This window comes from Rhinatrema bivittatum, chromosome 12 (assembly GCF_901001135.1).
Source record: "Rhinatrema bivittatum chromosome 12, aRhiBiv1.1, whole genome shotgun sequence".
NCBI lineage: Eukaryota > Metazoa > Chordata > Amphibia > Gymnophiona > Rhinatrematidae > Rhinatrema > Rhinatrema bivittatum.
This window is the reverse complement of record NC_042626.1, coordinates 8,816,139-8,828,783: the sequence shown is the minus strand read 5'-3', so window position 1 is coordinate 8,828,783 and position 12,645 is coordinate 8,816,139. Positions and strand designations below refer to the sequence as shown.

The 12,645-nt window shown below is 51.0% G+C and overlaps 1 protein-coding gene across 1 annotated transcript in view; it reads right to left on the bottom strand.

Moving 5' to 3' along the window:
* Nucleotides 1-172: 172 nt before the first annotated feature.
* Nucleotides 173-12,645, bottom strand: part of MOV10 (Mov10 RISC complex RNA helicase) — a 34,886-nt gene continuing 22,413 nt past the window's right edge. The window contains exons 16-23 of the mRNA XM_029572281.1: nucleotides 12,496-12,598; nucleotides 11,402-11,519; nucleotides 8,684-8,875; nucleotides 7,787-7,861; nucleotides 6,679-6,804; nucleotides 6,486-6,574; nucleotides 3,219-3,340; nucleotides 173-2,235 (exon numbers count right to left, since the gene is read on the bottom strand). Of these exons, the coding sequence (XP_029428141.1) occupies nucleotides 2,171-2,235; nucleotides 3,219-3,340; nucleotides 6,486-6,574; nucleotides 6,679-6,804; nucleotides 7,787-7,861; nucleotides 8,684-8,875; nucleotides 11,402-11,519; nucleotides 12,496-12,598 (890 nt within the window). The 3' untranslated portion in view covers nucleotides 173-2,170. The remainder of the gene's footprint in view (nucleotides 2,236-3,218; nucleotides 3,341-6,485; nucleotides 6,575-6,678; nucleotides 6,805-7,786; nucleotides 7,862-8,683; nucleotides 8,876-11,401; nucleotides 11,520-12,495; nucleotides 12,599-12,645) is intronic.

Below are 12,645 nucleotides of genomic sequence, written 5' to 3'. Positions count from 1 at the left end.
AGCTTATTTTAGGAGCTGTAAGTGTGTTGTGAATGCCGAGTGGGAGTAAAAGCATTGGTACCGGCTGGAGAGCTTGGCCCTGGCCATCACCATGCAGCCCAGGCTTTTAACCCTAAAGCTGCCACCACCGAGCATGGAGAGCCAGCAAAAGAGACCACCCACACAAAATACATCAGTTAAAACAGTTCTGAAATTTTATTTGAAATCAAAATAAGTTTAAAAAAACCCACAAACTTACAGCAAAGACTTTAATTGAATTTCATGACTAAGCTCCTGGCTCAGGGAAGTGCAGATGCCCTCGTGCTGGGGCTCCATGATAGAGAGCAGCATGGACTGATAAGGAAGGGGATACAGGTGGAGCCGGCTAGCGGTTTCTGAATGGCCTCCATCCAAGAAAAGAAGAAGAATTCATACACTTGTGAACCAAAACAGGAATGTTAAGATTGCAGAAGTCTGGACTGAGACCACGTTGTGGCAGCCTCCACTCTTGAGTTCAATAGTGGAGGCTGCACACAGCGTCTGCAGTACACATGGACGCTCCCACTGGGGGAGAAGGGTCCTTGTCCATCAAGACAAAAATACAGGCAAGGTCTAGAGCAGACGAGGGACTCCCCTTTATAGAAAAACTGCAGCCCTTGCTGGGAATGAAAGATAGATCAATGCAGAATAGAGTGAACCTCCTACGGCCATGGGGGCTAAGACAGGCTGGAAACGCACACAAAACAGTCATCATCCTTAAAAAGTAACACCTTCTGTATTCTTAAATGTACCAGAGAATGCAAAAGACCTTTTAAAAGAAAAGAATTGCAGGCAGGTCTGAGATTTTCTTTACAGGAACATTAGAAATTTTGGCCCAATGATGATATCTTGGTATTTCTAAAGGGCCCAAGCAGTGGGTTATCCACACCCAATCGAGGAGCGCTGGTGTTTGGGGGAGGGGAACAAACAGAGGAGGAAGGCTGCAGGGCACCAGCACCACCTCCTTCAGGGGCTGACACAAAAATGGACTTCCACCCGGGCAGCTGCACTTACCCCACGACACAAGACGTGCAGAGGGGCCTGCTGGAGTCCTACTGCATCACAAACCGAGGTGCAAGGGGCAGAGGAGTTACGCAGTGCGCATGGATTTGGTTCAAGGGCAGATGCAATGCCTTTGACTTCTGGCCCAACCAACCAAGCCCAGAGACTTCATGTACATCTCGCTCTTTGCTTTCTGTGGAAGAGATCAAGGCAGAGGCACTGGTGAATCTCAGAGAGTGGGCCAGCCCCACAGCTTGGGGGTGGTGCTGGGAAGGGACCTGGCTTCTGCTCCCCAGGTCGACCCAGGGCTGAGGGCCCACAGCCTCCGGGGGGGGGGGGGGGGGGGGGGTTTCCCAGTCACTGTGCAGGGACACCGAGTGGCCAGATGAAGGCTCCAGTAGTGCAGGGTCCCTGCCCCAGGACTCCCACTGCAATGAGGGGCATTAGCTTAAGTCTGGAGGGAGGATCTAAAATAGTGGGGAGCTGGTTACAAATAGACGGGCCCTGGTTGCAAAGGAGCTGGAAACCCAGGAGGAGGTGGGAATGCTGGGCTTGACCAGAAAAAACAAAACAAGACAAAAAAACAGCAGTTTATCATGATTTAAAGAAAAAAAAGAAAGAAAACCGTAATCATCTATTTACAGCACTTCTATCAGAAAAAGGCACTTTAAATGTCCAGTTTAGAGAGGAATGCAAAGGCCGGGAAGCGACGTGCGGCGCTGGGGTCCATGCAAAGCTCCAGCACCTGAAGGGCAGCACTGCTGGGAGCTTTCCACACAGCATCTATGGGGGGTCCAGGGCTCACATCACACCCGGGGTTTCCCCAGATCAGGCGCACAGGCCTCAGCCACCTGCAATTTAGGAAGATAGGGGCAGGTACCCGAAGAGGTTCAAATTCTACAAAGTTTACCATGAATTCTGGGGAGCCACAGAGAGGACAGAAAGCAGGGAGAAGCGACGCATCTTGGTCCCCACCAGCCCTAGCTTTTCCAGCGACTCCCAGCCCTGCATCCCGTACCAGGCTGGCCTAGCTCAACCTTGTGAACCGACAGAGCAATTAGACCTCTCCCTGCCCGAGGGTGGAAAGTGCACAAAGATTTGGTGAGGTCACAGACAGCATGGGGAGGGGGTGTTTATTCTCAGACGTACATCACATATCATTTCTCCACTCGGGGGAGACTTGCTGCTGTATCTGACTTTCTCCAGAAGGGTCTCCTAGAGAGAGAGGAAGGAAGAACAGAAATGGAAATAAAGAGTTATCCAAGTGCATGGGGATCCCCTCAGCGCAACGAGATTTTAATTTGTGGTACAAGCCCTTTCACTTATTTCCCCCTTCTGTGTTTTAAAGTTTTACTTCATCTATCCTCACCCTCCCACCCCCAAAGTTTAACTTTGTGTATTCTGCCAGCCACAGCACAAGTGAAATAGTTCACAGGTACGCTGGACCCCTGGCATAAGAAGCAGCTCCTCCAGCAATCCCCCCCCCCCCCCCCCAGTCCTCAAACTGCTTTCACCAGCTCTGAAGACGTTGGTGCAATCAAAGCTGGAAATCGGGACCACCACAGCCCAGTGGCACCGGTGTCTGTACAAGATACTCCTTGATGGGATATTTGGGTGGGGAGGAGAAACAGTCGACAAGAGCTCAGAGACAGTGCCTGCTTCTCCAGGGGGGGGATGCGACGTGTGAACATGCAGACACTAAAAGCGCACCTCAAATCCCATGGACAGCGCTACTGTTTTTTCCTCCCATGATCTCCAACAACCAGCAGCCCTCGAATGAAGGGCTGTGCCCATGCAGTACCACAGAATCCAAATCTGCCCTCCCCTCTGCCCCAGTGGCCATTTTTCACAGGGTCTATATATAAACGTGTCACTCAATGACTTTTTTCTACACACACAATCAATGGTGACAAATGCTACGTGCACAGGGGGCTGGCACCTGACCTGGACCAAACCCAGAATGCAGTCCAGTTCTGGTGCTGTCCATGCATCCAGATGTGCAGCTCCAAGAACAGCAGTGCGTGCATGCAGTGAGCCAAAAACCAGGAGGTGCTCAGCCTCTCTGGGCAGAGCCGGCTGAGGTGGTGATCTTGTGCCTGCATTGTCTCAGGGCCTTAAGATTTAAACAACGATGCCCACCCCCTCTCTCATGTCACTGCAGCTGCAGACAGACAAAGCCTTCCCAAGCCCCTGCTTACCTGGCGGCTCGATGCTCAGCCTTAGGGAGCGGAGCTGGGTTAGCAGATCCTCCTCTTCCATTCTGTCTTCCTCATACGAGTATCCCACGTAGCCACCTTCCTGCTTGCAGTATGTTAGGAATCTAGGGGGGGGTGTGACCAAGACAAACCTCATCAGAAAAATCTTTACCCTGCTTCTGAACAGGGAAGGTTAAGAATAAAAACAAAAAAAGATCGAAAAAGTTTCAGTGCTAGTTCAGATTTCCCACTGATAGCAGGGCTGAATTAGCCCTGGTGCCTGGGACGTCCTCCAGCAGCCTTGAGGCGCAGCTTCTCTGGCTCTGTGCGGCCATCTCCTCAGTACATTTTTTCCCACACTACCAGTCGCACACAGAGCTCTCTCTCCTTTGATTTAAAAAAAAAAAAAAAAAAAGCATTTTTCAGTGCTAACATAGCGCCTAAACCACCAGTGCAGTAAAGTTACGTCCATCGCCGATGGCCTTAACTACTGCTACATTTGCCTGGGGCCTCAGCACGACCAGTCCAACTGCTGGGACTGTGGTCATTCGTCACCCAGGCCCAGAGGCCGCGCGCTCAAGATCACGCGCCCTTTCTCCCAGTCCTCCCCGGGACCAAGAGTGGACAGACCGGCAGAGGACGAGGGCATCCTCCCTGGGTAAGCAAGGCCAGAAGGGCGAGACCGTCCCAGCACTTTCTGCCTCCCTCCCCCCGCCCCCGACCTTCAGGAGAGGCGCCGCCCGGCAGGTCACCGAAGCCAGTGCCACAAAGTGGCCGTGACGCTGGCGCAGATGCGTCGAACGCGTCGCAACACAGCACGTCCGGGACCCCTCGGCCTAAGGAACCTGAGCACGCGTCTAGGCCAACCAATTCCTGCGCACGATGCTCCGATGCAAATCAAACGACGCAGCCGCCAACTGACCAGGAAGAGACGCGACGCATCCTCAGAGATGACGTACTCGACGCGTGTCGAATCAGTGACTCCGAAGGAAGCAAAGGTTCTAAGTCTAAGTCTCTGCAAGTGACCATTACATTGCAGACGCTCTTCCCACAGCCGCACAGCAATGCTAGGGAGCGTCTGGACTGTAAACACTTCAGCGTGCTACAAAGCAAAGGGCACATTCTTCTGACATCTCAGCTCTGTGTGTCGTTCAGTCCGAATGCCCCTGGCCTACCAGTGGAAAAGAACTATTTCAAGCTGAATATATCACAGTGCATTCATTTTCACTACACGAAGCGATCAGTGACTCTTCCAGTCAGAGCCCGAGCAGTGTCTGCTTCACCGGGTGCCATTGCTGGACATTTGTAAAGCAGCAGCACGATTGTCTTTGCTGATCTTCACGTCCCACCACCGTCTGGACCAGACGGCTTCAGATGCAGCTCTGGGTTCAGCGGTGTTGAGGCCATGAGACTGTCTCTGCCTTCAGTGGAGAGTTGTGCACTCAGGACTTCAGGAGACGCCTGCAATAGTGGACACAGCCCGAGGCTGGGGACTCCCAGAGAGCATGGCTAATTCAGCCCTGCTATTGCCAGGAAAGAGCACGTTCTTACTGTAAATGGTGTTTGTGGATAGCAGGATGAGTTAGCCATGCTGACCACCCACCCCTCCGGAAACACCGCTTTGCTGGATGCGCTATATTACAGAAGATTGAGATTCACGCGGGGAAGACACACCCAGCGCCAAAGCTCTGTAATTGCTGAGAGAAAAACTCTGCCTAGAGGCTGGAGGACATCCCAGACAGCACGGCTAATTCATTCTGCCATCTACGGAAACACTGTTTACAGTAAGCAAACTTGCCTTTTCCTGCCGCAGTGGGCGATTTCAGTGTCCACACCAGGACCAAGACCTTGCATGCTTTTTATCCCTGGCCTTGTGTGTCAAGCTGAAAGCTTGCCCCTGCTTCCCCCATGAGCAGAATTTTGCCAGAAAATTACATGCGTGGGTATTGAAAATGCACTGCCCCCTGGGAACATTTCCTCTCAGTGCGGCCAAACGTGTCCGTGCTTCGTAGAGCACAGTGGAGTTTTAGCAGCACCGAGGGAGTGCTGTTTCCAGACAGCCACTGCACACTGATAAAAAAACCCCCACAGTCCTTTGCGGGGTTAATTCTGTAACAGCCCATAAACTTACAATCAAATACGCTCACGAGTTATGCCAGCCATCAAAAGGTAAGAGGTGCACTTTCTTTGCGATGCATCCCACCACACTCGTTTGTAGGCCAAAAATTTTTCTGGGCAAATGTTTACAAAACTTTAAAATGCAAAAGTGTTATGTGCACAAGTGCAAACCCTTCTTCACACTGAGGGTAAACTTGCATGTATGCAGGCTATAACTACATATTTTATAACAGAGCATGCCTGCAGATTAAGCTTGCTTTACCTATGGAAATGCCTCAGGGTGGGGGGGGGGGGGGTTACTCTAATCTCCCTGTGTACCCATGCTTTAAATAAAAAAAATTCTGGCTGAGGCAGTGCTGCTGGGTTTGATTCCTGGATCAGCCAGGGCTGGGAGTGAGCCCATCACTGGGCGACAGTGACACCTAGTGGCTGAATTTAGGGTTCCAGCAGGAACCTTGGTGCATGGCCTCCAGCAGAGGAACTGGGTGGGGACAAGAGGGAAAAGATATCCCCAGGCAGTTGTGAATGAAGGTTCCTAGTGCTGATTCACAGCCACAATGCCAACCGACCCGGGAGTCCAAAGCAGCAGGAGGAAGCTGCTGGGTTTGGAAGAGACCTGAAGTGTGCATCTCCTGCACGGCATAGACTCCAGAGGACGGCCTTCTCCCATTCTCTCCTTTTATCAAGAGGATGCAAAACTCCTCATTGGACCAATAAAAGGCCACATGGACGTTTACTGATGTGACATTTCGTGAATTCTTACAACGGTCCGGTAAGAAGAGGATCGCTGCCTGTGAAGAGCCCAGCAGGTGTTATTTCGAGTCTCACCACAGCAAATGCAGTCTTGGTCAAGCAGCAGCTCTCAGCTCTTCTGGGCATGGGGTGCACTACAGAGTGACCACTACTTGAACGCCAGCTCCCACATCACAGCAAAATAACTGCAACGAGTTACGTGCACGTACAGTCATCCACTTTTAGTCCTCTGTACCCTGGCGGAGCAGAATAACCAGCGGCCTCAAGTCTAGTTTGGAAGTGCCAAGAATGACCAGACCAGGCGTCTGCTTTGCAGCCCAGCACACAAAGACGACATGTCGGCAGAGGCCGGCTCACGTCGTCTTCCCCGTCCTCCGTTACTCATGCCACCGCACTTACTTGTACCAGCTCACGTCCTTGCTGAGAATGATCGGATTCCCCACGACAATCAGCAGGGCCTTGGCTCTGGTGGCAGCCACGTTAAACCTCTAGGAGATGGGACAGAGCAGAAAGCTTAGTGGGGAGGCCTCAGATATTACCCCTCCCCCCCCTGCCTTCATATGCCAGAGACCCGAGCTAGCGGACACCTCACCTTGGGGTTCCTGAGAAAGCCCAGGCTGAAGTCTTCGTCTATCTTGACGTAATCTACGGAGCTGCGCACCGTGGAGATGATGATCACTCTCCGCTCCTGGCCCTGGAACTCCTCCACAGAGCCCACCTAGGAAGAAGCCAAGAGAAGGAGGAGAGCCAGGCTCCGACGCACGCACATACACCAGAAAGTTAGAGAGCGTGCCAATTTGTGGGAGAGAGATGGATTATACTAGGAGAAGCCAATAAGACATGTGGGAGAAAATGTCTCATAGTCTTGGGCGTTAGTGGAGTCTTTGCATGAGGGGAGAGGTTCGCAGGGCATGAGCAGCACACACACGGCTCGAACACGCGCAAATACACAAGACAAGTACGGATTCAATTTAGAGATATTTCTAAACACAAAGACAGGTTTAGGATTCCTATGTCCCCACTTGCACCATCTTTGGTAAAACGAAAGAGTCCACTGAAGCAAGGAGCAGCCCAAATGAGACTATGGACATAGAAAGTCTGGCGAAACAGACAGCATAATCTCATTACAACACACCTAAAACTGCCACAAACATTTGGTAAGTACTAGTACTGGACTGGAAGGGTGAGGGGCGTTTCTGGCCCACCTATGGGGATCTGAGTCAAGTTTCTTGGGAACTTAGACTATAGGAGAGGCTGAATGCTGGGAGTGCAGGTCCTGTGCCATGCAAATGGAGAAGAATAACGTTAGCTAGCCAGCAGAAGGTGGATGGTCAGTCACGCAGCTGCTGTGAGGCCGAGGAGGGGTCTAGGATAGCGATGCATTTAATGCCACCACTGGACAGGCTATTTCTGCATATTAATGGTGTGCGATTTCTTGCAAAGGCTTTACATAATCACCATCGCCACAATGAGTCCGAACTGGTAACCCCTCCCCCCCTAACAGGGACTTCTGGGGCAGGAACACGAGGACCTGAGCTCTCCTTCCAGCCTGTGCAGCAGGAAGGGGGCATTTTAAGTGGGTTCTGTGCTTCCCTTGTGCCCACTGATCCTTCTCAGAGGATTTTGAGTTCCAGTGCAGTATGGCTGCTGCCTCTATTAAGTACAGGGGTAGGAAAGTTAGGAAAAAAAAAAGTCACTACCTTCAAATCCTTGATTTCATTCAGACCTTTAAGCGCAGGGTCAACAATGGTAATAGCTCTTCTCAGTTTTTCTACCTGGTAAAGAAACAGAGAAAAACAAACTGTCACAAGTGCGCTGCCAACTTTCCCCCTCACCTGTGGGCCGTTGTTCTGAAAAGCAGGTCAAGTTCCGGAGATTCCGGACATCAGAAGGCCAAAAAAAAAAAAAAAGCAGACCCGTAAACCCAGGAACAGGCCCTGTGTAAAGAGCTAGGACAAGGGCTCCACACCCCCTGCAACGCAGCATCGTTCCTTCCACGGCGTACGCCACGCACACCCGGACCATGTCTTGCACTGGCACCTGCGGTACTGTCTGATCATTGCCGGAACCTTAATCTCTTAAATCGGCATCCGGTGCAGTGGATGTCTGGTCTCTAACGTACAGAAAGTCCTTGCTCTTCCCTGCTGATCCCCTTAGCCATCTGGGATTCTCAGGACATTTGCAATTAACGTGCAGGAGATTGATTTGCACATAGTGGCTCTCTCCCACAGAGATCCTGAAAACCTGACTGGCCGGGGGGGGGGGGGGGGGGGGGGGGGGGGGGGTGCGGCAGCACCACCTTACACTCCAGGTCCCACTCGCCCCCGGCCATGGGAAGCCATACACCGCCGCCCAGAGCGATCCAGAGGAACCACCACCCTCCGTGCCAGGGAAGGTGCTGCTCCTGGTTTACACATGGCACCCAAGCCGGCCCTGCTGGGGGGGGGGCTGTCAATCTGACAACTTTGGGAACCGTTGCGCCCTGCACAAGCCTACTTTTTCCTCACCCAACAGCTTTCACCACCTTCTCCCCCACCCGCTTTACACCAAAATCTTCCAAGAGAATCCTTTAAGAGAAGTGTACCCGGTTGCCTCACCTGTTTCCTGTAAGGGGAAATGATGCCGATCTCTTTGGGGGAAATCTTGCCTTGCCCTGCCTTCCCTTGAGCATTCAGCAGTTTCTTGAGATAGACCAGAACAATCTCCACCTCAGTGATATTGAAGAAGGAGGGGCTAGTGCTCTCTCTCTGGTCCTCACCCAACACCCCATGGAAAATGACTGGAAACTCCTGGAGAGAAGAAACAGAAAAACACCTTCCTATTATGGAGAGCAGGTGGCCTAAGAGTCCCAGAGTTCAGACGGAGCAATTAGGAACCCCCAGGTGGACGAGTCACATACAAGAGTCACTTGTACACTGAATATTTGCCTAGAGACCATGAATATTTATAGATTAAAGCTGTGTAGTTGCCATAGCAGCACACTTGGCTCCGCAGAGATAAGAACTTCAAAGTCATAGGGGGAAGACCTTTTAAAATTAGACTGACTCAGTACATCTGGCAGAAAGCCACTGGCCCTAGAGAGTGCACGGCGAGAGTGCTTACCTGGTCAGGTGCGGCCCAGCTGAGCTTGTGGCAAAAAATGAAACTGATGTGCAGTGAGGTTCTTAAAGGAGGGCCAGGGCTGCCATTAGCATTTATTTTGGTTCTACCGTGGTTTTCTACGGTTGCCCCTCTTATGGGCTGACGAGGAGCGGGAAATAGTGCCACAGGCATAGAGCCAAGGAGGAGGGGCAGCATGGCAGACTCCCACGAGGTTCTCAAAGCGACCCCAAATTCAGTTTAAAAATTGTGTTTTGTGTCCCTCTGGCCCTTCTGCAGGATGCTAGGCCCAGGGGTCTGTACGTCTGCAGGATGCTAGGCCCAGGGGTCTGTACGTCTGCAGGATGCTAGGCCCAGGGGTCTGTACGTCTGCTGCATCAAAAGCAAGGTGGCCGTGGATAGGTGAGCGCACAGCGCAGGCAGCCTGGGGTCTCCGGGCCGACGAGGGAGGATCACACGCACCCCCTTTCCACCACCTCACAAACCCAGTTTGTTTTACGTCGTTACAATATCAGAAATTAAGCAGCCAATAATTCCCTGCCCGTTTACCACTTCTCTAAGGCTTGTGACCTTTTAATTCAGGGCCCCTGGGACGATCAGAAGTTCACACCCGGGCAGAGTAACCATTACTCACTTGCAATTGATTTACCTGCTTTCCAGTGAGAATCTCCAAGCGGATTACAATAAAAATAAAAAAATAAAATCAAACAGTACACAAAATAAGAAAGAAACCTCGGGTGCCACAGAGAAGCATTTGGCCTAAAGACGCCTGGTGAAAGAGCAGAGCTTTCATCCTACAAAACTGTACAGGATTTGGCTCCTGATGGGCCGCTGCTTGGGAAAGGGCTCTACCCCCTACCAGAGGTGTTGGTTGCAGGCGCCACATTTTTCCATACAAATAAGTCAGGCCCTGCTGTTCTGGGCAGAGACCCCAGGAGAGTGTGAGATGAGTCCCAAGCAGCAACGAGTGCCTGCAGGAACCCCCACTGGTCTTATCGGCCATTTCTAAACCGATAGTCACATAAAACAAACAAAAATGGGAAGTGCTTAGGATGTGAAAGCAGTCAAAGAGAAAAGGTGAGTTTTTAAAGAGGATTTGAATATGGCCCAAAGGGAGCACATGACACAGCAACTCCAGGCATAAGGCGAGGGAAAGCAGAAAGCACGGAGCGGAGGAGAAAGGCACAGACCAAACCAACCTGCCTGATACCAGCGTTCACGAGGTAGGGAGACAGTGTCGCGATGACGACGTGAGAAGAGGGACTGCATGCTCATAGCGCTGTTGAAGGAAGAGAGACGCCATGCAGTGCAGAAGGACGGTTCAGCGGGAGGCTCGTGAAGAGCAAGCTGCAGTAGTCCAAGCATTTTGGTAGCATGCTCAGAAAGGAAGGGATGGATTTCAGGGACCTTCTAGAGCAGTGGTTCCCAACCCTGTCCAGGGGATCCCTCAGCCAGGATACCCACAATGAATATGCATGAGAGAAAGTGTGCATGTTATAGAGGCAGTGACTGGCTGGGAACCACTGGTCTAGAGAAGACATGACATTTTAGCAGTGTTTTGATGTCTGTAAAGGGAGGAGAGGGGCACAGATGGCCCCAAGGTTACAGGCCAAGGGAGCCAGCAGGACAACAGCACCATCCACAGAGGGAAAGAGGGTTTGGGAGGAAAACTAGAAGTTCCAACTCAGCCATTTTAAAGTGGTGGCAGAACATCTGGACAGGCTGAAATTTGGGCTGGATTTGTGGAGGTAGATCTTGAGTATTAGTGGTACTGAGAGCTAAGGAGGGAGACCACCACACACACACACACATTGGTTCTCAATTAACTTACAACACATGTACAACTGGCTGGAAGATAGTATAACGCTGCACGATAAAATGCAGACGTCCTGCCTAGCTAAGTGGCAGCAATGTGCCTCAGCTGACCACCACACTTCCCCCACAAACCTGGTCTCAGATTGTGCATTGCTAGGAATGCCGGAAAGGGCATCTTCTTACCCTGCCTCTCGGAGTTCATGATTAATAAGCAGTGGACCATAAACAGGTATATAAAATTCACAAAGCCAACAGACTTGAGGGAATTGTATCCAGAGGTCACAATGCACACTAGGGCAGCATTATCCTGCCAAAAAAGGCTTATTCTTACTTTATAACACTGATCTGAAAGTTACAGCAACATCTTTTCACAAGATTGCCAGTATTCGAGGCAGTCCTACCTTCGTTGGCAGATGGTCCCAGTGGCAATACGAATGGCTTATCATCTCATCTGCATTCTCCTGAAGCTCGTTGTCATAAAACAGCTCATTCGGAGTCTTCAGAATGGCAGAGTGGGACCTAACGTGTTGAGGGGAGGCAAAACTGTTTTGTAATTACATATATAATAATTCTAAGCTCATGCCAAGTCAGGCTTGTTTCTGGTTCCATGTTCACACGTTAAGCAAACATGGATTGGCAACACATGTAAGGCCCTTATATCATGGACACAATCTGACCTGGGTGACCGATCAAACATCACCAAAACTTCAGAGAATGTCCCTGGCAACTCCTCCAAGGACAGGCCTGCCAGTGTGCACAGCTTTATCCTCTCTCAGGAATTCCAATAAAATTATTGTTCATTACAAAACAGCAACAAAGTGGGGCTGGAAGGGCGGCCATCTTTATTTCTTAGAGTTTGCAACCCCCCCACCTCCCAGAATGCAGTGCAGATGACTGTGGCCCACCTCTAGGTGGCAGATATGAAGGTCAGACCCAGGGGAGATAAAAAAAGAAGAGTGGAAGTCTTGGAAGGCCGAGTGCCTGCCAAGAGAGAAAACTGACCGTCTAGACCAGAAGTGCCAACGCTATAGAAGGTTCCCCCCTATTGTGCGTCAGTCCAGCCTAACACAAAAGGTGAACCTTCCACACCTACAAAAATCTGCCTCAATTTCCTAAACTGAGTCAGCTATGACCTTATCTGACCTGAATTAGTTCATAAATCCGCAAGTATTGTTAGTTTTGTGACTGTCGCTCTTGCAAGAGCTGCTCCTGGGTGTTCAGACAGCTTGAAGATTAGTGCCCAAACGGGGGTGGGTAGGCAGAGGGAACATGGCAAAGCATGTTTTGTAGGGCATTCATCCCAAAATGTGCTGTGGCCTCATCAGGACATGGAGCTAATTACCCAACTAAGCACAGGTCTTGCACATCCCTTTCCCTCCCTTCCAGAGGGACTCAGTACTGCTGAGCACCACCCTATCTTGAAAGCAGATCCCCATGGCCCCATGCACATCTTCAGCAAAGCGAGAAACTCAAGGACAGGATGGAGACACTGGACCTGTAGTTATGCAGTAGCTTTGTGACAAACTGTGGGTTGTACTGTCCAGATGTCTTCTGATACAGGGAATTATCCGTCATCAGCCTTTCCAGCAGAGAGACACCTGAAAGCAGAGGTTAAACACTACAAGTCAGCCTGGCAAACTGGAGA